Here is a 27,616-nt window from a genome sequence, read left to right as displayed (position 1 = left end):
ATATAATGTACTTTATAAGGTATTAGATGTATAACTGCTTACAAACATTGATTTAGCTTAAATGGATATAATGTACTTTATAAGGTATTAGATGTATAACTGCTTACAAACATTGATTTAGCTTAAATGGATATAATGTACTTTATAAAGTCTTAGATGTATAACTGCTTTCAAAGATTGATTTAGCTTAAATGGATATAATGTACTTTATAAAGTCTTAGATGTATAACTGCTTTCAAAGATTGATTTAGCTTAAATGGATATAATGTACGTTATAAAGTCTTAGCTGTATAACTGCTTACAAACATTGATTTAGTTTAAATGGATATAATGTACTTTATAAGGTCTTAGATGTATAACTGCTTACAAACATTGATTTAGCTTAAATGGATATAATGTACTTTATAAGGTATTAGATGTATAACTGCTTACAAACATTGATTTAGCTTAAATGGATATAATGTACTTTATAAGGTATTAGATGTATAACTGCTTACAAACATTGATTTAGCTTAAATGGATATAATGTACCTTATAGAGTCTTAGTGGTATAATAGCTGCTTACAAACATTGATTACCTAAATGAATATAATGTACTTATAAAGTCTTAGATGTATAACTGCTTACAAACATTGATTTAGTTTAAATTATTATTATACGCTCATTTTTTCCTCCAGTAACTAAACTTTACATTGTCAGAATAGTGCAGTATTTTTCCATACTGCACTGCTTCATACTGCATGACAAGTGTTTAAAAATAGTATCATGTTAGGAACTGTTTGATTGTAAATGAACAATGTATGCTCTTGTAGCAGATGCTGGAGCTTTTGATTTATTAGATTTGTAGGTGGATGGACTATGCAAGCTGTTTGATCCATTTGAAAGGAGAAATGACAAAGTTGATAATGTGAATGAGTTCACTGTGTCACAAAACAAACTTTCAACCCAGCATAAGAATGAACCTGATATCTGGTATATCCATAACAAATGTGAGACAAAGTTTTGGAAATACCATTCTGAACCTATAAACAGTTATTGAGGAGACATGTTCATAACTATTTGCAAACTGAATTGTTCAGACTATGTATGACCCATTCTCTCTAGGGTCTTTAAAAATAGCATAGGAAGGCGTATTAAGTCTAAGGGTGTCTCATCTCCCTAAGATTAGTCCCATTTTACAAACACAAATATTTTTTAAAAAGTTTTATTTCTGCAGATGAAATGGGCTGTCTCACTGGAGATGCTTTGCAATTTTCTCAGTTTCACTTTTTTTGAGACAATGTTTAAATTTATAGTAGCAATATAAGTCATATGGGACATATAAATAGTTGGGCTGCATGTGACAGGACATAAACATGTCATCTTTAGCTGGTAATAACAATGGCAATAAATACTACTTACCCTCTGTATTTTAAATATCAGAATGAAAGTGATTCACGCTGCAAAATTGTACTGTAATTTCAACTACATTTCCAACAGAAATCACATTCTCCTTACTGAACTCAAAACTAAATGAATTTGATGTTCCCAAGCAAACAGTATAAAATCTTTATTGAGAATTTCAATTAAAAGAATTCATCTTTTTTTCCAACATTATGATTCCAAACAATCGGTGACAAAACAGAAAAACAGGACCTGGCACAGCTGCGTCAAGGCTAGCCCCTCCTGTCTCATGCATATTGTACAGAACTAATGTCATGCAGTATTGCTAAAATAAACTCATTCATATTTTCCCATACAGTGTACTTAAAATTTTACTTGTACAGATCCTTACAAAAGTTGATTTAATATGAATGGATATTATATACATTATAAATTCTTAGTTGTACAACTGTTTATAAACATTAATTTAATATAAATGGATATAATGAAATTTGTTAAGTCTTATTATTGCACATATGATCCCAAATAGATTGGTGGGGGGGGCACACAGCATTTTAGAGGGAAAATAATATCACATGAAGCACTAATAGTGATATAAAAATGAGATAATTTTGTTTGCTGTGATAGTTTTGCCACCTGAACTTTGTGGTCTGCTCTGTACTGTCATATTTTCCTTTGACGCTTATACTATTGCAATAAAACTCATGACTGTAACTTTGAAAATTTGTTACACTATAATGACAAACATTATTGCAACTGGGCCACAAATTTTGAATGTTTTCATTGCCATCTTACATTTTTATCACCTCTTTAGCCATTACTTGTGCCAATAGAGACATGGAAGGACATCCACTAGTGAAAAGTTGTAGGCATATTTTTCTATTTCTTTCTTGCCAGTGACTTAGTTGCTAAGTTGCATTGGTAAATCTGCTAGTTTAAGACCATAAACAAGATACCAAATAGAATTCTTTATTAATCAGGCCATCAATAATGTTGACATACTGTATATACTCGCGTATAAGCCCGTTTACGTATAAGCCGACCCCCAATCTGAACAGGTATAAACACTAAAAAGTGCATGACCCACGTATAAGCCGACCTACAACTATGAGACATCTCAAGATGCATGAGGTCAGTTCTAAATGCATTTATTTAGGCAAACTTATATTTAAAACAATGCATGTATACTTATCTCAAGGTTATCTCGAGGTTGGCATGCATTTTCTTTTTTAAAAAGAAATGGTATAAAGTAATTTAATTTGCTGTTTTCTTATTGTTTCTGCCTAATTTAGATTTGTGTATAATTTGATCAAACGATGACAAGAATTTAGCAATTGCAAGTTGCTGTAACACTACCTCTCCCATTTGACTTGATTATTGTTCATTTATGCATTATTGCATTGGACATTTTATATCAATGCATCTGTAATTATGTTTTTACTCTGCTTTGAAATTGTAAATACCTAACTCATTAAAATGTAATCCCAATATGACAACACAACGAACAAACAATATGGTTCGATTCAGCGCTCGCAGTTCATCTACTGAACTTATTTACATAATGACGTCACCACATTTACATTGTAGGTTTGATCAATCTTTGAATTAAGTACATCTGTTGGAGTCAAATCATAGGCACTATTGTACTAAGTTTTAATGATATCTCCAAAATACAATAATGAAGCTTCAGAAATAATGCTTCAAAATTATGCTAATACCGTAAAAGCTGAGTTGTAGTTTGCTTTGATGTAAGTGACCTTACATAATACCTGTCAACTTTTATGCCGGGAGGAAAAAAAAACTCCCAGTATTCGGGGTCGCTCCACGCCAACATCCTGATTTCATAATATCTTCCGATTTTTGCAGAGAACTCCCGATTATTACATTATGTCTTCAATGTTCATTTCTTCTAAACAAGGAAAGTCCTACATGTTTTGTTGTATCACATGTGAATTATTGTTGTGACGAAATAATTACTTTACTATAAAGAATTCGCTTCTTCACTAAATAGAATGTTAAGTTTAAACATAATTCACGTAAATTAATGATTTTTTTTACCTCTACAAAAAAAATATATAAACCAGAAAGAAAAGAAAAAACCACAACAATAAAATCGTCCACAACTAAATTTCAATCCCAATAATGATCACTGCAAATGCTGTAACTCCATATGCTATAGTGCCATTCCCATGAAAGAAACTTACACGAGTGAACACCTAGCATTTTTATATCGAATATACCAATGTTAATTGCCATTGTTAAATTTAAAGAAAGAATGAAAATACATACCACACAGCAAATGTGTCCTCAGAAAACTAATTCAGAATACATGTTTTATAATAAACAATGCTAAATGCTTTATGAGTTGACATTAAGGGAATAAGGTCTGATATACAAAGAGGGAAAAATAGCTGCCACAGTACCACGAGTCTGGCTATTTTGGTACCTTTGTACTGGTATAGTTACCAGTCAAAATTCCCTCTTATCACAAGCCAGTTTCAGGGTTTTAATGATTAACTGGCCTGTACTGCTGTCGCAAAATGAAAGACAAATTCACCGACTATCAACATAGGAGGCGCTGAAACATCAAGCTTTCCATTGTGTGGAAAGTTATGATGTTTGGTCAGCTAAAACACAAAACTAAAATTGACTGATGTTGATCTTAGTTGATCTATATGAGAATTTTAGCCATTATTATTACCACTCTTCGTGAACATGTAAATGATGATGGTTATGTGCCTTGTACAATTAAACGTGCGTACCTTTCTAAAAATATTACATCAAGTTGTAGGATCACTTACATCATTGAAAATGAGTAACTCATGAGCGTGTGATTCAACATAAATGAAACAGCTATTAAGGACTGGCTGAAATGTTAATCTAGAAGAATGCAATTTGGTTGAAACAATGAATAAAGCAAAATCTGCATCTAATATGTTTGGGAATAAGTAAGGATTTAAATGACGCTATGCACGCTTTGCACTGTGTAAGTACTGTACATTATAGTTCAGAATGGTCTCCCTGGTAAACTCAAATGGCCAGCGAATTATGAAGTCTGTATTTACTTTATTTAACTTCGTGTTGGAGAATTCAGAAAACATGCACAAGATTAATCATAGTACTTTATAACAGTTTAATAATTGTCAGGTCACCGAAATTACTTTTTTTTTTACATGCCTATGGATTAGGACATGGAAAAAATTATTGCTTCATATCACAAGATTTACATCCATTACAGTAGTCAACAAAAAGACCTAAAAACTGTCAAGTTTAGACATTGGCCCACGGATAAGCTGACCCCCCCTCTTCAAGGCCTTTATTTTTTCCTAAATTATTTGGCTTATACGTGAGTATATACGGTACATCATTAATTATTATGAATTTGTAAACTGTTTTTAGGACATTTGTCCCATTTTTATTTAATATATTGTTCATAAGTTTCCAATTTTTTCGTTGTCTCACTCTGGTCAACATTGCTTTGTATAGTTGAAATAGAATTGCTTAAAATTGGTGAGGGTGTTTTTCATGGTGTGTATGGTATTCAGGCAGCTTAACAGTACCAGGAGAGCTGAATGTGAATAATTTATTTAGTCTACTGCCCAATAAAGTGTGGCTAGTGTATTTAATCTGCTGCCAGCTAATATATATAATCTGCTACCTAGTAATGTGTGACTAATTTATGTAGTCTGCTACTCAATATAGTGTGACTAGTGTATTTAGTCTGCTGCCCAAGAAAGTGACTAGTGTATCTAGTCTGCTGCCCACGAAAGTGACTAGTGTATGTAGTCTGCTGCCCAATATAGTGACTAGCATATTAAGTCTGCTGCCCAATAAAGTGATTAGTGTATTTAGTCTGCTGCCCAATAATATGACTAGTGTATTAAGTCTGCTCCTCAATATACTGTGACTATTGTATTTAGTCTGCTGCCCAATAAAGTGTGACTGTGTGACTAGTGTATGTTGTCTGCTGCCCAAGAAAGTGTCACTAGTGTATGTAGTCTGCTGCCCATTAAGGTTGTGAAGTATTCATCTTTAGTTGTCTGCACTCAGTATTAGTCAAACTGTAAGTGCAAATGTTAAGTACAATGTATTTTTAACAAGAGTGTTAGTCTTTTGAATGCTAGTAGATAGTCTTGAGTGGAATAAACATACATTTTTACAGACAGTTTGCCAAGATTTACCTAAATCAATGGTTAACACTTGCCTAGGAAATAAAAAACACCCAAGTTAGCATTGTTTTATTCATTGTGTATTATAAATGAGTTAAAAGGAATAATTAACTGGCTCTAGTGGTGGAGATAAGTTACATTTCAGAACAGTTGGGATGACAGGCATTTATTATTTGGATGTATAAGTACAGTAAGGGAAGTTCCAAGGTCATCCAGTGGTAGAATGATGGATGTCCTGGAATCTGGAGAATCAGTGAAACATGTAATTTGTAGGGACATCTGTTAGTTGAAACCCTGTAGGGTATGTTAACAGATATATATATATATATATATATATATATATATATATATATATATATATATATATATATATATATATATATATATATGCCAAAATGGCCTTTGTAGACAGTTGACCTCTGAAGGCAGGTTCAGCTCTCAAACATCGTTCATAACAAATGCATGTAGTATGCAGTGAATAAAATTTATTATTATTATTAGTAGTAGTAGTAGTAGTACTAGTAGTAGTAGTATGCTTTCAAGATACGTGTATTTAGTGTACATATTTGTGTCCTCACTCAAGTGCATATTATGACATCATTGCTTCTGTTATAATTGTCACATGTGTGGGAGTTTTGATAAATTTTTAGCAGTTCCTTTAATTCGCATACAGACTTTACCCCCATGATCAGGAAACACAGGACTAACATTTTCCTATGCCAGCTGGTGTATTAGGCATGAAAACTAGTGTTCACACTTCAAACAATTGATGGATTAAAGCAGTTGTTCAAACTCAGTCAGCTTTTATGAGAGACTTTTGATGATTAGAGAATGAAAAGAAGCTTCCTGCAGCTATCAATTTTTAATATACTTTTATATATACCATGCTTTGCTCATCAAACAAAAGATATTGAATTTGCATACGTGAAGCAGTGGGGGCCACCGAGTGGCTGAGTGGTCTAAATCGCTCTCCGTTACGGATCACTTCCATCTCACCTCTGTCTGCGTGGGTTTGAGTCTCGGATTCAGCCAATGTGGGTATGTGAGAAAGCTTGCCAGTAGCTTCTCGTGGGTCGGTGGTTCTTTCTGGGGTTTTCCCGGGTTCTTCCTCCACCATTAATACTGGCCACCATATTTAGCCTATCGTGTGGTGAAAAATGGCATTAAACCCCACAACAACTTGAAGCACTCATTCCTGATATGCTCCATTGACCATAATAGGCAGGGTGAAACCACTGCATGGTTAAGAAACACATGGCTGCTGATTGTGGAAGACAGTTGACCACTGATTATATGACATTTATATAAGAAATGTTACTTTTGGTGAAATTAGAACCACCCTTATGACCAGGTCACTGCTGTCTGTTAAGATAGGTTTTACTGTGTATCTATCCATACATAAATGCATACATATATATGGTCTATTTTATGAATATGTACCTAGGTTAAATTGAATATATTTATATGCCTTTGTAAACATTTTTCAGATTGCTATACATTTTTAATTTTTTGGGACCTATACCTTTATGGGTTGCATTGGAAGGAGTTTTTGTTCTGTAAATACATTTCTAGTTCCACATGTTTATTAGCTGTATGATATTTTTGTCTAATGGTTCATATTTCTGTATGTTTCCACCTGCCATATAAAAATGTAGCTGGAAAATTACATATATGCTGGTGTCAGTGTGTGAATTTTGTCAAATGGTTCATGCTTTGTATGCCATATAAATAGCTGGAAAATTACATATATGCTGGTGTCAGTGTGTGAATTTTGTCAAATGGTTCATGCTTTGTATGCTTTCTCCTGCCATATAAATATGTAGCTGCCAAGATTACATTCATGGTGTTTAAATCTGTATGTTGCAGAAGGAAGTCAAAGACAGAGAGAAATTTGAAAGAAGAATCATGGAGGTATGTCTGTAAAATTATCATTAACCTCTGTAACAATTTGCTTGAATATTTTGTGCAAAGTGATAGTTTGGAAGCTCCTTATATATTAGGCATTGACCCATCATCCTCTTGGGCGCATGGTGAAAGTTCTTCCCCTCCATACATACCAGGCAGGGGCCTATCATCCTCTTGGGTGCGAGACCAATAGTGCTTCTGTTCAGATTGAACAAATTAACAATATTGGCTGCAATCTTGCACCAAGGACAGCAAACATAAATATAAATTCTTGAAGAGTTAAAGCGATACTGTTCAACTTCATTATGTACATTTAGTACACAGTTTTACACTATTAATGTTAGGCAGTGAAGCTTGAATATAAACTCTCAGGAGACTTGTTAGTACCATTGTATAAACTATTATAGCAAAAGCCAAATGTTTATGTTCACGTATAATTTCAAACCAGAGGTTTAGGTCACATACTGTATTACTCGTTTATAAGTCGGGTCAAATTGCAAACAACAAAGACCCTGATCTGCCATATCATAATGCACCTGCAGTTTAGGGTTGCTGTTGTTTGTTCAACTCCTAACCAACTGCACAGAACCAGATCTGCTGGTACATTATATGATGGCAAATCTGGGTACTGTGCAGTTTGTGGTTGGACTTATCTTATAAGCAAGTATAGGTGGTATAATTACAAGCCAGAGGTTTATGTCACATATAATTCAAAAATAGTCAATAAGAAGTGACAGTGAACATTTAGGTGAATACATGACTCTGGTATGAGAAATGCAGTTAAGTCAAATAAATTCAAGGCTGTCGTCTTGCCCATGGAAGTATACATGATAGGGAACTCTTTGTTGGTGGCATCATCTTTGTCATTGGCATCACCCGAGGTTAATTTTGTATTGATCTTGTATGACCAAGTTCCTTCTGCTGTAAGGACTGTCATTTGTCTTCATGAAATGTTTGTTTTATTGATTTTGTGTTGATTTTCTTAGTGGTAATCATGAAATTCTAGCTTGACTCTAAGTATTTCTCTTTGTCTTCTTTGCATATAGCTCATGCTATTTCCCTTTATGACCCCCCAGCTCATCTATTTCCCCAATTGATTCAAAGAAGAAAAAAACACCAATACTTCTATTCATTTTTCACTTTTACTGTCAATCACTTCATGTTCAAATATGTAAGTTTAAAATTTTGGGGTTTGGTTAGAAAATGCATATTTGTGGGTAATTTTATGAATTTATCATTTGAGAAAAAGAAAAAGCTAGCAAACTATGGAACTACAATGTATAGATCTTTATGAAAGATAATACTGACATTCACTTCCATGTATTTTCAAACAAGCAGGCCTAAGTACTACTGCAGAAAGTTAGGCTGATTAGGTAAATTATTAATTGCTAATACTTAGCATGAATTCTGAGATCTAAGTCAAAGAAGATGCTGGCAACCTTTTGCACATGTGTATCAGCTTAATTGATCTACCAGTATTTCAACTGAAATTAGTTTTAGCTCTACTTGCCATAGGCAGTCGAGCTCAAAGGATGGTCTGTTGTCCATCCTTTAATATATATTGGTATTGCTACTTATCCTAAACTACTTGAATGATTGTCATGAAACTATACACCCATTCATCCCAAGGTCTAGTAAGACCCAAATAAAAAATAGTGCTGCTCAGACATCCAGTATGGCCACTGTGGCAGCCATCTTGAAAATATTGTCATCACTTCTCTTTCTGAATGGAAAGTCTTGTCAACACGGAGGTTTTACATGAAGACTTCTTATAATGTCTTGTTGGTCCTAAATAAAAATAGCTTCTTTTGGACATCCAATTTGTCACTAGTGGTCATGTTGAAAATCTTGGTATCGCGACTCCATCGGAATGAATAGTCATATCAGCATGGAGTTTTCACCTGGAGACTTCTTAATGATGTCTAGTTAGCCCTAAATAAAAATGGTACATATCTGACATTTATTATGGACACCATGGCACCTATCGTGAAAATCTTGTTATTACTCTACCTCCTGAACATACAGTCACATCAACATGGAATTTTCATGAGAAGACTTTTTATTATGTCTGGTTGCATTGAAATGAAAATGGTTCCACCTGGACATCCAGTTTTGATTCCACAGTGGCTATCTGGAAAATCTTTTTGCTACTCCACCTGAATGGATGATCACATGAACATGGGGTTTCGCTAAAAGACTTCTTAATGCCTGGTTGGCCCTAAATTAAAATGGTGCCAATCTGATGCCCATTATGGCCATAACGAAGGTTATCCTGAAATCTTTTTATAGCTACTCCTCCTGAATGGAAAGTCATAACAACATGGGGTTTTCACCAGAGGGCTTCTTATAATGTCCAGTTGGTCCAGAATGAAATTAGTTTTCCTCAAACGTCCAGAATGGTACCACAGTGGCCATCTTAAAAATCTTGTTCTAGCTACTCCAGGCCTCCTGACTGAATGGTTGTATCAACATGGGGTTTTCAAAAAAAGACTTCTTATAATGTTAGAGGGTCCTCAAGCAGAATTGTGCCAGTCTGACATCCAATATGGCCACCACAGCAGCCATTTTGAAAATCTTGATATTGCTACTTCTTCTAAATTGAAAATCATATTAGCATTGGGACTTCTTATGATCTTAATTAAAACATTATGGTTGACATAGTGACTATCTTGAAAATCTTACCTCTACTCATCCCAGATGAAAAGTCATGTAAACATTGAATTTTTGCCAAAAGGCTTTTATGATGTCAGTTTAGTTATAAACGAAAATGGTGATTTTCTGACATCCAGTATGGTAACTATGACAGCCATCTTGAAGATATTTTTATGCTATGGCTTCTAAACAGAATGTCATATCAAACTGGGATTTTCTCCAGAAGACCAATTATGACATCTTGTTGATCCTGAATGAAAGTGATGCCAGTCTGACAACTAATATAGCCACCATAGTGGCAATCTTGAAAATCTTGCTATTGCTACTCTGGAAGAATTGATATATGCATCTCATATTTACCAAAGGCTTCTTATGATATTTAAAAATGGTGGGTTGGTGGTTCTTACTGGTGTTTTTCCCAGGTTCCTTCTCCACCAGTTTTACTGGTTGCCATTTATAGTCTATCACACACTGAAAAATGGTGTTGAACCCAAAACAACAACAAACAGCTTTTTATGATGGCTAGTTGGTTCTAAATGAAGATGGTGCACTGTAGACATCCAATATGACTATCACAATAAACATTTTGAAAAAAAATCTTGTCACTTATTCACCTGAATGGATGGTCTTATCAACCAATGGTGTATAGTTTTCCTAATTGAATATGATGCCAATCTTGTATCCAGTATGGCTGACTTGATCTTATGACTCAAGAATATCAGAGATTGTTTCAATACTTGGCAGTTTAAAGAACAAGGAATGGTCTTATGTTTAATTGTTGGAAATTCTTTTTGAACATTGACGTTCTAGTTCCTTCGAGAGACTCTTTTCACTGTTCTGTTGAGACTGAGTCTCAGACTCTCAACTGTCAAAGTGCCACTAAGACAGTAGTCTGAAGTTGGGAAACTTGAAATGCAGTGTTTAAAAAGCAAGAAAGTTGAAAGGCATTATCACTCTTTGATGTTTTCAACAAAAATGTTGGTGAGCTGTCTCTATAAGGGAAAACAGTTTGATGCCATTGATTATGCTGGATGTTTCCAGCATTGCATTGATGACATTTAATTGAATAGGAGGACATATATAAGGTCTTGATTGACCTACTCTTTTGGGAATTTCTACACAGCAGTCTCCACACATGACAAAGTTTTACCTTATGTTTATTCAGCAGTTTGTTATATGTATGAAATGTGTTAAGTGATGAAAATGTGCTCTTGTGTTCTGATTGTTCCATGTGTATGTATGTGCATGTGTGTGATTTGGATTTTTAATGTAGCTTTAATTTTTTTTTGTCATATCGCTTCAAAGTCTGCTGTGATACAGTTTATAGTGATGTCTAGCACTGGGGCATCATGTTGCAGACATGAAGTATCATGTCCCACCCAGTCACATTATCCTGACACCAGGCTGACCAGTCCTAGAAAAAAACTTCTTAATGCTGAGGGGACGTCCATTAATTATGTCAACAATTTTTAGGCAATTTTTTACCCCCCCTCCCCCCCTTGTCAACAACTGTCAAACTTTCAGTGACCCCCCCTAATAAAATTGTCAAATTTTTTTACCCCTCCCCCCCACAAACTAACAATATTTTATACGACTGGCTTTTATGCTAAAAATAGAATTATGGAAATTAAAAGGTCTACAAATAAATTTTAATACATTTTTTTTACTTGTTTAACAGATTTCAAATTGACTATAACACTTTTAATTCATGAAAAAATCGAGACTTTATATTCTAGCTTCTATCATCTTCCCATGGGGAAGCCAAATGTTCCTCAATTGTTATAATGGGCATAGTGGCTGATTCATTAATTTCTTCAGATTAATACCATATGTGGTTAATCTGTCTACAGTCTACAATCTACACTGAATAAAAACAAAATATGATGATGCAAGACTGACTTCCTTGGCAAGAGCTCAACTGGTTTAGGATTAAACTGGTGGGTTGTTGACGGGCGAGCGAGTGTGTGCCATACCAACGCACAGTCTAATTTCCTGTTTTTTGATTTATTAAATTTATTGCAAAAAATAGCATTGTTGACGTCAATTTATCTTGAACACCCCCCTCCCCCATGTCAACAATTGTCAAACTTCTTCAAACCCCATCCCCCCCATTTTGTTGACATAATTAATGGACGACCCCTGAGCATCAAATGAGGCAGCTGTTAGTACCATTTTTAAAAGTCTGTATGACTTGGCTGGGATTCGAACCTGTGACATCCTACTTCCGAGGTGTATGCTCTAGCTACTTAGGCCACCAGAACAGTTTTTGTTACTTTTAATTATGATAGGTACTTGTCATTAAAAAATTAAAAATGCAGCAAAAACGTTTACATTTATTTATGAAATGACTGATCTATGAATCAAACATGGTAATGGTTTTCACACTAATAATAATAATAATAATAATAATACACATAATAATAATAATAATTCTGTAAGGAATAGTAGACAATACAACATTTCTTGATCTATTCATTATGATGTGTTCATGGATTATTATAGAATCATTTAGTTTAAGAGTTCATGTAAAAGGGAGACAAAATCTGGTTGCCTAGTGGTTAGAGCATCCGCCTCGGATGTGGGAGGCTGTGGGTTCAATCTCCGGCCGAGTCATACCAAAGACTTACAAAAATGGTACTAACAGCTACCTGACATGGCACTCAGCATTAAGAGGCTTGTGTTATTACTGGTCAGCCTTTTTTTCAGGATAATGTGACTGGGTGGAACATCATGCTACATGTCTGCGGCATGATGCCCCAGTGCTAGACATCACTATAAACTGCCACACTGTAGACATTGTAGTGATATGACTGAAAAATTGTTAAAGCTACATTAAAAATCCAAATCACACACACACACACACACACACACACACACAAAATCTGGTTATTTAATTTTATTTAACTTTAAAGACATCATGGATATAACATGCTGTTTGTGAAGTAAAAAAGGTCCTTTCAGAAAAAGCTATATGTGGCTTATTGGTCACTTTTATTCATTTCTAATAAAGGGCTTATAAATAACTATTCATTTTACTTATAGGTTATTGCCATTTCTATCTCATGGGTCTGTCTGTCTCGTTCGTCTTGAGAGGACACGATGAAAGCCATATTTTGGCAATCTTACACTACCTTCTCCTCATTAACTTTGTTCCTCAGCACATTAGAGTTTTGGCCCAAGCTGAGACTGTTGTATAGTAGCAGACACTTCTTACACTGTGATACATTAGATTATAGCAGTAATGGTGAGTATTTCCTTGTTTTCATGGTGGGTGTACATCAGCCTCCCAAAGAACTGGCAATTAAGTTAATCAGTAGCAACCTATTTTGTATTACTGATACTAAAATGTATTTTTTAAAAAAAGAATTATAATGATGCAGTACTTACCTGTTGCTGTTGCCAAATTAACTCCCACCACACTAATAGCATTTGCCGTTAAAAAAGATGTTAACTTTTGGCATGTGCGAGGTCATAGGACAGGCTTCTGGAATCTTCCAGAAAGTGAATTGTACACTTGTCTGTTGTCTGTCTGTGTTCTCTATCTATCTGTCTCCCTATCTGTTCAAGAAAAGCCCAAAATACGTTTTGCTCTGATTATTTGTCTGTTTTCTTATTTAGGAGCTGACCAAGATGTACAATGACTCAGACTTTTTCTACTACAGTGACACGTTTGATTTAACCAACAGTTTACAGAGGCAAAATGCAGAGAGTTACACTGTTGATTTACCACATTGGCAACAGTGTGATGTACGGTTCTTCTGGAATGAACACATGCTAAAAGAACTTATAGAATTAAAGGTATGCAGAAAGAGATTAGAAAAGGTTCCTTATTTTTATTCCATGTACAGTCAAGTCTTGACTATCCAAACCTATGTATCATTCTCTGCAGATAGGTGATGAGCTGAGAAAAGTTATCTCCATTGGTCTAATTGCTTGGTAATGACCATGCAAGGTACATGACCAGTGATGATTTTCTGTGTGATGATTTTCTATGTGTGACATGTTGGTATTACTGATTTTGATGTTTTTAATTAAATTTCATTACAGTGTCTTAATTTTGAGATATAATAATGAATAAAGCATGTGATTTGAACAAATCCCACATGTTTTTGTAAAATGTCCTTTGTGGTCAGTGTTTGTAATGAACACAGATATCAAATGTTTTCACTGTCAATTAGGTTTATTACAATGTACTCATGATGTTTTGCTTGAACAAATTCTCTTCCATTTTTCAAATATAGCGTTTTTAAAAAACGTTTAATTCACAGCATCAAAGTTATTGTTTCCTTTTCCAAGCTAAACTTTAATTATACGTTAGATTTCTGCTTGATAACATGGGCATGCTCTGGTTCTAACTTTTGTTACCTGAGCAGACTTGAAGTGTTTTCTGAAATTGAAGAGTAGCTTTACATTTATCATCTGAATTGATTTGTTCCATTGTACTAATGTCTTGTCGTTAAAACATTGCAGGTGTATAAAGTATATGCTTGCTTATAAGATGAGGTCCAACTGCAAACTGCACAGACCCAGACCTACCAGTGCATTATGTACCAGAAGATCTGGGTCTGTGTAGTTTGTTAGGAGTATTCAGTAGAATAAACAACATGTTACCAAGAAATACTAGATTTTCTAGTTGATTAGAACCATTGTCATGTCCTATGACCAGTTTAAACAATTCTCCTGTAATAATTTTACATCCTTTGTATTATGCTTACTTTGGGTGCATTTTGGTTTCATTCCTTCCAAACATTTCTGGAAGCTTGTTAGCAAGATTGCAAAAAAACCCCCAAGAAAAACCCTTGAAATTGGCTGGCATGTTTGTATGCATCTGCAGATGACCTGATTAGATTTTCAGGCTACTGCAGCAATGTTTCCCACAATGAGGAGGGTAGGTATATAGTAATCCTCATGTGTGTCCATCCATCCATCCATCCTTTCTTCCTTCCTTCCAGCACTAGTTAGTGTTACTAGTCTTGCAGTTTTTGATAGATTCCCATGAAACTTGGAAAATATTATGGTCATTACCTGAAGATGTGTATATTGAGAATTCACTTTGCTCCTATAATTTTTCTGGCTTAGTAACCTTCTTGTCTTGTAGCTAAATGTAGTGTAAGACACACTGTCATAGTGGGTTTGAATCCTACCATCAGATCATTCAAGTTCAGGTACTGTGGTGAGTCATTGGGAAAGACTTTATTCCAATAAAACTCAGTACTAAATGACCATGTGTTACTGTGCCATCAGAAATCACAATTATTAGAGCAACTAATCCTACATTTTGTCGTGCAGTTGTTTATCGATTGCTTTGAAACTCTGTATATCTTTTGAATGCCATCAAATGATGCACATGTTGACAAATCGTTTTGCTGTCATAAAGTTTGCAAGAATTATTCTCAATGCAATATATGGCAGAATTGTGTGAAGGAAACTGCTCTCACAGTTTTTTAGTGGATTGCAGTGAAACTTAGTACATAATATGGTTCTTACAAGAAGATATACATGTGTCAAAAATCTTTGTACTCGCATTATTTACCGAAGAGTTTCATGCTTTTTATTGTATATTATTATGCATCATAGGTTAGGGGTGAGATCCTTGAGTGTTGGGTATATTTATGTGATCAAATTGCTCACAATTCCTCTAGTTTCACAAAATTCTAAACTTTTATGGGCAGAATCACTTTAGGTTGACAAATAAAATTTTGCATGCATTGAGGAACTATTAATAAGTCATTTACATGATTAGAATTTCAGGCCATTGCAGCAGTTATTCAGTTTTTTTAACATATTTTAGCTAGTGGGACTTGACATTTTTGACGAAAATATTTCATAGCATGATTAAGCAAAAACCACTTGAGATTGAAACATGAAATTTTGTGTGCTCATTTGTACAGATATGCAGATGACCTACTGGATTTTTATTAAATTATAGCAATATTTCAAATTTTTGAAAAATGTTTTCATTTGTTTGGACTAGTAAGTTTCCTCCTAAAGATTTTTTGATTTACAGAAATTTATAAGAATTGGCAGTTAAAATTGTATTTTTCCCTATAATTATAATACCACAGCATATTTCCCCTTAATTATAATGCTCCAGTTTATTTTCCCTTTAATTATAATGTCCCACTATATTTCCCTATAATTATATTGCCTTAATATACTTTTTTTAATAATTTTGATGCCTCAGTATACTTTCCTTTAATTATGATGCCCCAGTATACGTCCATATAAGTATGATGCCCCAGTATACTTTCCTAAAATTATAATGCCCCAGTTTATTTTCCTTTTAATTATGATGCCCCACTATACTTCCCTTTAATTATAATGCCCCAATATACTTTCCTATAATGCCCCACTATACTTCCCTTTAATTATAATGCCCCAATATACTTCCTATAATGCACTTCCCTTTAATTATAATGCTCCAATATACTTTCCTATAACTTTGATGCCCCAATATACACTCCTTTAATTATAATGCCTCAGTATATTTTAATATAATTATTACGTACCAATATAATTTCCTATAATTATAATGCCCCAGTATATTTTCCTTTAATTATAATGTTCCACTATATTTTCCTATAATTATGATGCCATGTATACTTTCCTATAATTATAATGTCCCAGTATATTTTCCCTTTAATTTTAATCCCCTACTATATTTTCATATAATTATGATGCCCCAATATACTTTCCCTTTAATTATAATGTCCCACTATATTTTCCTATAATTATGATGCCCCAGTATACTTTCCTATAATTATAATGCCCCAGTATATTTTCCTTTTAATTACCTACTATATTTTCCTATAATTATGATGCCCCAGTATATTTTCCTATAATTGTAATGCCCCAGTATATTTTCCCTTTAATTATAATGTCCCACTATATTTTCATATAATTATGATGCCCCAATATACTTTCCTATAATAATGACCACTTTATTTTCCTATAATTATAATGCCCCAGTATACTTCACTATAATTATGATGTATATTTTGCTTTGAATTCTTGAATCCCCCAAAATAATAATGCTAAAATAATGCTACATTATATATGAAAATTTCTTTATTCCAAATATGCTTAATATAATAGTAACTTCAGTGAAATGTTGGATCAGGTTTTTCATATTTAATATCCTATTGTGTTTTTAATTCTAGATGATTTCTTCAGAGTCTGTTGTACACAACTGAATTTGCAGATTTTTTTGTTGAAACTTGACTGATACAAAAAGGGATGGGTGGTGGGGTGGGAAAAAAGGGCCACAGATCTACCTTGGCCAACTGTTCTCTGTTTCAGGATGAACTTTCTCAGTTACCAGTGTTCTCTTTCATGATGAACTTTCTCAATCAGCAATTTTTTATTTCAGGATGAACTTTCTCAATCAATTGTACTCTTTTTCAAGATGAATTTTCTCAATCACCAGTACTCTAATTCAGGATTTACTTTCTCAATCACCAGTATTCATGTTCCGGATGAACTTTCGCTATCACCAGTTTTCTGTTTCAGGATGAACTTTATCAATCACCAGTACAGTTTCAGGGTGAACTTTCTCAATCACCATTACTGTTTCATGAATTTAATTTCTCAGTCACAAGTACTCAGTTTCAGGATGAACTTTTTCAATCACCAGTATTCAGCTTCAGGATGAACTTCCTCAGTCACCAATACTCTAGTTCAGGATGAACTTTTTCAGTCACCAGTACTCAGTTTCAAGTTGACCTGTCTTAATAACCAGTACTCTGTTTTAGGATGAACTTTCTCAATAACCAGTACTCAGTTTCAGGATGAACTTTCTCAGTCACCAGTATTCTGTTTCAGGATGAACTTTTTCAATCACCAGTACTCTGTTTCAGGTAGAATTTTCTCTATCACCAGTATTCAGTTTCAGGATGAACTTTCTCATTCACCAGTACTCTGTTTCAGGATGAACTTTCTCATTCACCAGTATTCTGTTTCAGGATGAACTTTTTCAATCACCAGTACTCTGTTTCAGGTAGAATTTTCTCTATCACAGTATTCAGTTTCAGGATGAACTTTCTCATTCACCAGTACTCTGTTTCAGGATGAACTTTCTCATTCACCAGTACTCTGTTTCAGGATGAACTTTCTCATTCACCAGTATTCAGTTTCAGGATGAACTTTCTCATTCACCAGTACTCTGTTTCAGGATGAACTTGCAAGCCACTGGATTCAGCCAATTATACAGGGCTATGTTCAAATAGAGATCTGTGACCTTGACTTTTCAGACAGCCTTAACCCATGTTCTGCTGAGCCTGAGTTTGGAAATAAAAACAGGCAACCAGTTCAGTACACACTATCTGTTATTTCTCGCAGGAGTCAGTATCAAGCAGGTAATCATGAATTTTATTGTAATTATTTTTTTCTTGTAAGTTTGGCTCAGCTCTCATGCAGTATGAAGTAATTCTTTCATTGTTTGTATATTACTAATGATTTCATAAATATCTTGTCAGTTCAGATGCAAAATCACTATTCTGGACACAGATTTTGGTGATAATTTTGTTGTGAAGTTATTTTGAAGTACATATTATTCACAGTATGTTATGGTATTCACACACCATCCCATTTGTTTGTACCCTTCACCAATTTAAAAAAACGTCTTTAAGGAATATAAAAATATGCATAAAACTTAGTTATTTTATTCATTGATTTAATACTTCTAACCTGATTGTTTCCAGGAGGTCCCATACACTGTCAGTTTTTGGGCATTTCTAAACAAACAGGATTTTCTTTAGTAACACGGCAGTATATTTGCATGGGCGAGTCTATGTTTTCAGGTAACATCTGTGATGTATTTCACTCTCTGATAATTTCAGTAATTCTGTAAATTTTGGCATTAATCTCATTGAATATGTGGTTACAACAGTTTCTCCTTTTTATTTGTTCAATTTGTTTTAGAAATAATAAAACTAGACATTGCAAATATTGGACACAGATGACAAAATGTCTACTGAAAAGGACAATTCTAGAAGCAGAAAAGGACAGTAAGCGGCTGTTTGCTTGTTTACATAGGGAGCTGCCATTTGCTTTGATATGCCAATAAGCTGACAGTGTTAGGAACCCCTTGGCAACAGTCAGGTTCAAAATTATAAATCAGTGAATGAAATGACTACATTTTGAGCATTTTTGATATCCTTGATGCTTTTCATTTTTAAAATAGAAGGGGTTACAAACAAACAGGAAGGTATGCGAATGCTATAGTTTAATGTGTTTTCTAACTGATTACCTGATGTACTTTGGACAGATGTGATTTGCAGAGATGTTTACCACTACTATTTTATGATAGTTTTGGATGACAAATTTCACAAAAACAGGGGCTAAGGTCCAAGGTATCATTTTATGTCAAGTTTTTATTTTCTTCACAAAGCTGCAGTATGTCAGATTTGTTATGCATTATCAGGCTCTTCAGCTGAATCACAGAGGTGCTTGTCTCAATTTCTTCTGTATTGCACTGCATTCAAGCATCAGTATGATTGTGATAAGGTCAAACCTGCAAGTTTGATGTTGTGATTGAACTGTTGAGAACTAAAAAGAAGAAATGGAATTTATAATCTCTCTGAGTAGCAGATGAAAGAGGTCTTAGAAATGATTGTATACATCAAAGATTGTGAACAATTCACACAGACTGTTATTAATTTTAGGGGGTGCAGCTCAGCTGTCAGAGGATCAGCTATCTTAGACAAGTCACATAGGTAGTATAATATGTAGTGTATCAGCAGTGGGTAGATACAGTCACTTGCACAGTATGTCAGCTATGGTAGATACAGTCACAGTAGTGTATCAGCTATAAAGGTAGATACAGTCACATGCATAGTTTATCATCTATAGTCACATGCATAATGTATCAGCTGTGGTATATATGGTCACATGTATAGTGTATCAGCAATGGTAGATAGTCTCACTTGGATGCAGGAGGTCATGGGATCAATCCCCGTCCGAGTTATATCAAAGACTTACAAAAATGATACTAACAGCTGCCTCACTTGGCACTCAGCATTAAGAGGTTAATGTTAGAACTGGTCAGCCTGGTGTCAGGATAATGTGATTGGGTGGGACATAATGCTACATGTCTGGGGCATGATGCCTCGGTGCTAGACATCACTATAAACTGTCACACTTCAGACATTGTAGTGATATGACTGCAAAATTGTTAAAAGCTACGTTAAAAATCAAAATCACATACACACACACATACACAGAGTCACATGGATAGTATATCAGCAACTGTCGATACAATCACTTGCATAGTGGATCAGCTGTGGTACATATTGTCACATGCTTGGTAATCAGCTATGGTATGTAGTCACATGCATAGTTATCAACTATAGTATCACTGACATGCACACCATTTAATGTTAGAACATCTGTTAGTTTTAGGAGAAATTATTAACAAGTTGCTAAAATTATTGATAGGACTTTGTCCATCTACTGACAGCCATATGTCTGAGTAAACATGTCTTAGTATGTATCATCATTACTAAAATTACTGTGTGCTAGGACATACGTAGGTATGTTATATTTAAGACAATTTGGTTAAAGACAATTTGATTATTTTGAGACTTGTAGAACTGAGTTTTTAAGTTACTTTTCTTAAGTTTTTCATTATGGAGATAATTTTATTGTATTGGGTATTAACTCTGTGGGAACTTTAGAGATAAGCATGAAATAAGCATGTACATTTTCCTTCAGCTGTAATGTAATTAAATTCTACAGAATTACTTTATTCAGCTGTAATGTAATTAAATTCTACAAAATTACTTTATTCAGCTGTAATGTAATTAAATTATACAGAATTACTTTATTCAGCTGTGATATTTGTAAAAACATCATTGGATTTTGATCATTTAAATGGGTCATTATTCTGTTTATAATATTTTATTTCCATGAATTGGTGGGTTATTTCACTGGGCAGTTTTAAAAAAACATAAAAGTGCCAATGGACTACAAGCTCTTCCTCCCAACCACTTCATTCATGACTTAGTTCTATATAATAATATTCATCAGATTATCTGAGTTATTTGGCTTTATCAGATTTATTTGGCTTTATTAGATATATCCGAGTTATTTAGCTTTTCAGATATTGCTGAGTTATGTACCCATTCAGATTTATCTGAGTTATTTGGCTTGATAAGATCCTTTATCTGGCTATATTTGTACCACTCTGGTGGCCTAATGGTTAGAGCATCCACCTCAGATGTGGGAGGTCATGGGTTTGATCCCCAGCTGAGTCATACCAAAGACTTATAAAAATGGTACTAACAGCTGCCTCTCTTGGTGCTCAGCATTTAGAGGTTAGTGTTAGGACTGGTCAACCTGGTGTCAGGATAATGTGACTGGGTGGGACTTCATGCTACATGCCTGTGGATGATGCCCCAGTGCTAGACATCACTATTAACTGCCACACTACAGACATTGTAGCGATATGACTGAAAAATTGTTAAAAGCTATGTTACAAATCAAAACCACACACACATCTGGCTGTATTTAATGTTTGTCGTAAAGAAGAGATCCTGACAACTATTTTGTGTTATATTTCTTTTTTTATTCTTTTTTGGGGGTAAAGACTGTTATGCATGTTATAAAGTTTCTTCTTTTTGTTTCAGCAAACTGTTGTTCTGTTTGGATTGTCTTATGTTAATTTTGCACAGATATGAGTCCATTCTAATTGATGATTCATTCTTCTCTAGGAACCAGATCAAGGAAGAGAGGTCTGGATGAGACAGGAGCATGTTCCAACTATGTTGAGACAGAACAGGTGGGTTTCAGTTTATTTTATGCAGAAGAATGTAGGAATGATATGTTAATACAAGATATCTTGAATTTTTGTATCATATATTGAGTTTTACAGTTAATGTGGTAGCCTGTAATGTGCTTGGTGGTCAGTCATAAAATGACAGGTTATGTGGAGCCATGTGTAAAGATTGGTGCTCAGTTTTTAAATGACAAGTTATGTTGTTAGCCATTGAATGATAGGTTATGTAGTGAGCCACTATTTGACAGGTTATGTTGTTTACCATTGAATGACTGGTTATTTGGTCAGACATAGAATAACAGGTTCTGTTGTTAGTTATTGAAGGATAGGTTTTGTGGTCAGCCTTTGAAGGACAGGATATATTGTTAGCCATTGAATGATAGGTTATGATGTCAGCTATAAATTACAGGTTATGTTGTGAGTCACTGAATGACCAGTTATATGGTCAGATATAGAATGACAGGTTATGTTGTTGGCCATTGAATTATAGGTTATGTGGTCAACCTTTGAAGGACAGGATATATTGTTAGGCATTGAGTGATAGGTTATGTAGTCAGCCATAAATCTCAGGTTATGTTGTGAGTCACTGAATGACCAGTTATATGGTCAGATATAGAATGACAGGTTATGTTGTTGGCTATTGAATTATAGGTTATGTGGTCAGCCTTTGAAGGACAGGGTATATTGTTAGCCATTGAATGATAGGTTATGTGGATATGGTCAGCCATAGAATGACAGTATATATTGTTAGCCATTGAATGACAGGTTATGTGGTCAGCCATAGAATGACAGGGTATGTTGTTAGCCATTGAATGACAGGATATGTTGTTAACCATTGAATGATAGGTTATATGGTCAGCCATAGCATGATGGTGATTTCTTTTTGATGGGTCCTTTTATTGCCTTAACTTTACTACCCTCCCCCCCAAAAAAAATCCAAACTATTTTATAACACAACCTAGTTAGAACAAAATAATGTTCAACAGTAATTTAAAGCAACTGATTAGAAAGGAACAAGTTGTCAAACATTTAAATTGTTACACATTTCAAGTTGTAAGTTATTTAAATTGTTACACATTTCAAATTGTCAATCGTTTAAATTATTTCACATTTCAAGTTGTAAATTATTGAAGTTATCACACATTTCAAGTTGTGAATCATTTAAATTATTACACGTTTCAAGCTGTCAATTATATAAGTTATGAAACATTTCAAGGTATCAATCATTTAGATTATTACACATTTCAACTTGTCATTTATTTAAGTTAAGACACATTTCAAGTTGTGAATTATTTAAATTATTACATATTTCGAATTGTCAATTATTGAGATTATGACACATTTCAAGTTGTCAATTTTTTAAGTTATTATTCAGTTTTGGGGTTGCTATCTATTCTTCAGGCAAAGTTTCCAATATGTTTGATGTAAATTATCTTAATAGGATCTGTAGCTAACAATTTAAACTCAGTGCATTATTTGTTCAGTGTTACTGATGCTTAACATGCTGTTGTAGTAGCACTTTTTCACTGTACTGATACATTGGTAGTAGGGAGAAATTCCATAGGAATCTTGTTATGACTTCAGTGGTATTAAAATCATGTTTTCATTATTCATGACAAAATAGTTAAATAAACATTTTTTTACAAAATGGTTGTACCTGTCACAAATGTATGATTAAGAATAAAAAAATAATTTTTTTACATACCCATTCAATCTTACTTGGATCATCTGATGATAGGTACAAATGTTCGATTTGTGTTCTGTTTCGCACAACTAAAATTCTTGTTTCACACCCCCAGCCTGGAACTGCTTTTACAACTTGAAATATTACCGCCAAGAAAATAGAGTTAGCGGAGGCTGACAAGACTGTTTTGGACAAATTGCTTCACAATGAGTTCTTGTATGAAGCAAGTGTTTCCAGTAGTGAGAGACAAAATATTTTGTTGCTGAAATCTTGTATTGAAAGTAATTTGACGAAAACTTTTTTATATATAGTAAATATGAGAATAAAATTCACAAACTTTTGCAACATAAAGGTACACATATGACAAAGAGCATCAGCTGTTTTGAATATGATGCAAAGTTAGAAGAATTACAGCATGTTACAGTTTTGTTGTTGAGACTATTTCATACTGGAAATCATGCTGGAAATTGTATGTACATTTACATTTGAAATTCTTGCTGCTGTTCAAATAGAAAATAAAGAGAAGTAAACAAAACAATATTGTCTGGAATTTTCTTGTTCAGAAATATGCAGATAATTCTAGAAAAACTAATCCACATGTTAGAAAGAGATTGAATCGTTGTTTTATTAAGATATATGCTTAAATTACCACCTTTATGCTTAATACATCAATAATTTCTTGTAATGAAAACATAAATGCAAAGAATTTGAAAGTACTATACAGTAATGAGCTTTTATGTTTAAAATTGAATATATTTAAGCACTGCTATTCTGTGAAATTTTTCCTGAAATTTGCTTGGAAGTAGAGTTAGTGTATTCAGAAAGTATGTTGTATGAAAAATGTCCACTTACTGGTTCAAACCCTATGTTCCATTTGAGATGTTAGGAAAATTCCACTTGCCTATGACTGCAGTTTAAATACATTCTTATGTTCTTTAGAACAGTTTTTGAAAATTTCAGAGCTAAAGAGTAAATAACCATCTTGGCAATGCATATAGATTGATGACTCAACTACAAAATATATCTAGCCCTAGCCCCGGTCGTATAAGTCACTTGGGAATTTTTCAGAGGATTGTACAACATCTTCCATAAAAATGCCAAATGCCTAATTCATATTTTTAAAAGCAAGTATTACAAAAACTGAAAAGAATGTGGGACTGTAAAGGGGATATGTATTAACTTAAAAAGCATCTAAGTACTTTGTTCTGAGTCGGGGGAAAGAAATTGTTTGATATGGTGTAGGAATATAGTCTGAGCCTGATAGCCATGACATATTTCTGTGTAAATCAAACTCTATCTTTCTGCCCACTCAAACCAAAACACATATGAAGTTATGTCTATATATATGTATGATACGTTGACATGTGTCACATATGCCAATGTGGTGGACAAATGGAATGCAGTGAAATCCAACTTTTGGAAACATTTAAGATCTGAAAAAATGTCCTGTTTAACTTATTTACTAGCATGTGTGAATTTGTTAAGCATATATATATATATATATATATATATATATATATATATATATATATATATATATATACTCCCTTGTAAGGCTGCAAATTTTCCTAAGATTACAGGAGCATACTTGTTTTCCATCTGAGAGTTTATGTAATTTTCTCAAGTCCACAAAATGTTCTTGTTGGGTAAGTGTGTTTTATGTTTACTGGCCCTCTCTGATAGCTATCATCCACCCCATTTCCCTGACTATTATACCAATGGTATGGCTCTTAAATTGTTGGCTTCACTATGAACACTTTTGATTTTTATCAGTAGGCTCTCAAATGCCGGCATTGTTTTTAATAGTATCCTCTATAATGTAAGCTTAATCATCTTATAAATTGCAGCTTACGAATAATTACCATAACATAGCAATTGCATTTACATTAATGTGCTAGCAATTTACTTTTTTAAGAGGTGGGGGGCTGTGGTTGTGATTTTCATTTGAACTGATTTTTTTGTTCTTTTATCTCATGGTAATTAATTTTTTTCTCAAATGATATAATGGCTATAGCATGGTGTTATTTTGCTGTAAAGCAGAGTAAGATATTTTTCAATCTAGTCACAGGCAGAAATAAAAAAAAAAGTTTCAGGTCCATGCTCAGAACATTAAATTTTTGATCCCTAAAAAAAAATTGGTATACCAATGTTATGTATTGTGGTATGTTAAGAAATACCATGGTACAGTCTTTCTCATGGTTCCAGTTCTATTTTATGGGTAAGATATTTGTATGTCTGTTTCAGGTCATTGAGTTTAACCACCATTTGGCATCATTTGTCCAGGTGCGTGGATCTATTCCAGTTTTCTGGAGTCAGTCTGGATTCAAGTACAGACCTCCCCCAAAGCTAGATAGAGGTAAGTGATTCATGTGTTGTTGTGGAGAAGTCTTCCATCTCACATTCAACTGTTGTTCTTCTTTCTCTTTTTTTTTTCTTTTTCTTTGTATGGTACAATCCATGTAGGGAAGGCTTCAAGGAAGAGTTTGTTGTGTAAATGGAGGTGTTTTTGCAGCCTGCAACATATGTTGGAATATAATGAAATGAAAAGCTCTTTTAATAAATCCCCCTTTTATGTAGTATGTTGAAGCATTTGAGGGCTTTTTGTGTCTGAATTGATAAGTTTTGTCCATTTAAAATAATCCATATTTTATGGGCAATGAATCATTAGATGTTTTTAGAACATTTATTTTGTCCGAAAACTAAAACTTCAGTGGTTCCATATTATAATTCCTATTGTGAACTTGATGCAGTACACAAAATTATGGAAATATTAATATTTTTTAAGTTTGTTATTTTGTTTTCAGCATAGAAAAACATAAGCATTTATGGCAAAAAGGAATTGAGCAATTACGTCTGAATGTATATTGGTGCAGTGCTAGCCTAGCATATATTTTTATTAGATGAGACAGGAAATATTTCCTAATATGTTTGAAAACATATGTATGATTTAGAATGTTATTAGAATTTCTTATCAAATGATGAATTTTTTGTCATCATTATCATCATCTTCATCATCGTCATTCTCCTCCTCCTCCTATTTGCTTCCCAAGGCAATTACAGATTTTTCATGTATCATCATCCTCTAGAAGGTTTCATATAAAAATAAAGAGAAAGGAAAATATAAGGCAGCACAAAAAACACAATTAATGCCATTAGATAAAAACAACTTGACATCTCATGAATATGTATACACACACTCATCAGCATGTTAAAGGATGTGGTGATGAATATGCATACATACACTCATCAACACACATTTAAGGACAAAGCCATCAATATGCATACACACTCATCAACACACATTTAAGGAGGGAGCCATTAGCATGTATACACACACTGATCAGCACACATTTAAGGATGGAGCAATTAGGATGTATAAGCACACATTTAAGAAGGGAGCCATCAATATATATACACACACTCATCAGCACACATTTAAGGAGGGAGCCATACATATATAAACACACACTCATCAGCACACATTTAAGAAATGAGAAAAGGACAGGAAAAAAGTTATTTTATTCCTTGTGCAACACACTTACAGATGCATATAAATTAATTTTACATTTTCTTATGTGATACTGTTAATAAACATACACATTTAAATACAGAAGTCTAATTTTGAAATAAAGATGGAACATTTCTATTCAGATTTTCATATAATAACAGTGTGATTGTTAGAACATGTACATTATCTTTTACATATTTTGTACTATTCTCAATCATTGTTTAGACAGTTGATTTGAGTATACAGACACAAGAAGAAATATTGGCTTGATACGGGTTTTTTGTTTAGCTTGCCTTGGTGGAAGCTCTTCATAGAGCACACTTTGCATATCCATAAATATGTCCCTCCATCCATCTGTTTGTCCACACCCTGTATTAACATCAGTGTTAAATATTTGGACATTAACCTGTATGGTAGGGTTTCGGACCTTATAGTTAAATAAAAAGGGCTGGTCTCGACAAAGCGAGGACTTTTGGTTAGAAGCTCAATTCAGTTCATATTCTCAGCAATATTTGCATCTGAATTTTGCAAGTAAGTTAGTA

The 27,616-nt window shown here is 33.8% G+C and overlaps 1 protein-coding gene across 1 annotated transcript in view; it reads left to right on the top strand.

The window, feature by feature from the left end:
• LOC149795011 (phosphatidylinositide 4-phosphatase SAC2-like) overlaps nt 1-26,120 on the top strand; it is a 91,372-nt gene extending 65,252 nt beyond the window's left edge. The window contains exons 5-9 of the mRNA XM_089964676.1: nt 7,419-7,463; nt 13,728-13,907; nt 18,280-18,463; nt 21,818-21,885; nt 25,811-26,120. Of these exons, the coding sequence (XP_089820802.1) occupies nt 7,419-7,463; nt 13,728-13,907; nt 18,280-18,463; nt 21,818-21,885; nt 25,811-25,930 (597 nt within the window). The 3' untranslated portion in view covers nt 25,931-26,120. The remainder of the gene's footprint in view (nt 1-7,418; nt 7,464-13,727; nt 13,908-18,279; nt 18,464-21,817; nt 21,886-25,810) is intronic.
• The last annotated feature ends 1,496 nt before the right edge of the window (nt 26,121-27,616 follow it).

Source organism: Sinohyriopsis cumingii, chromosome 7 (assembly GCF_028554795.1).
Source record: "Sinohyriopsis cumingii isolate HCF-2022 chromosome 7, ASM2855479v2, whole genome shotgun sequence".
NCBI lineage: Eukaryota > Metazoa > Mollusca > Bivalvia > Unionida > Unionidae > Sinohyriopsis > Sinohyriopsis cumingii.
This window is presented reverse-complemented; position numbering and strand designations above follow the sequence as displayed.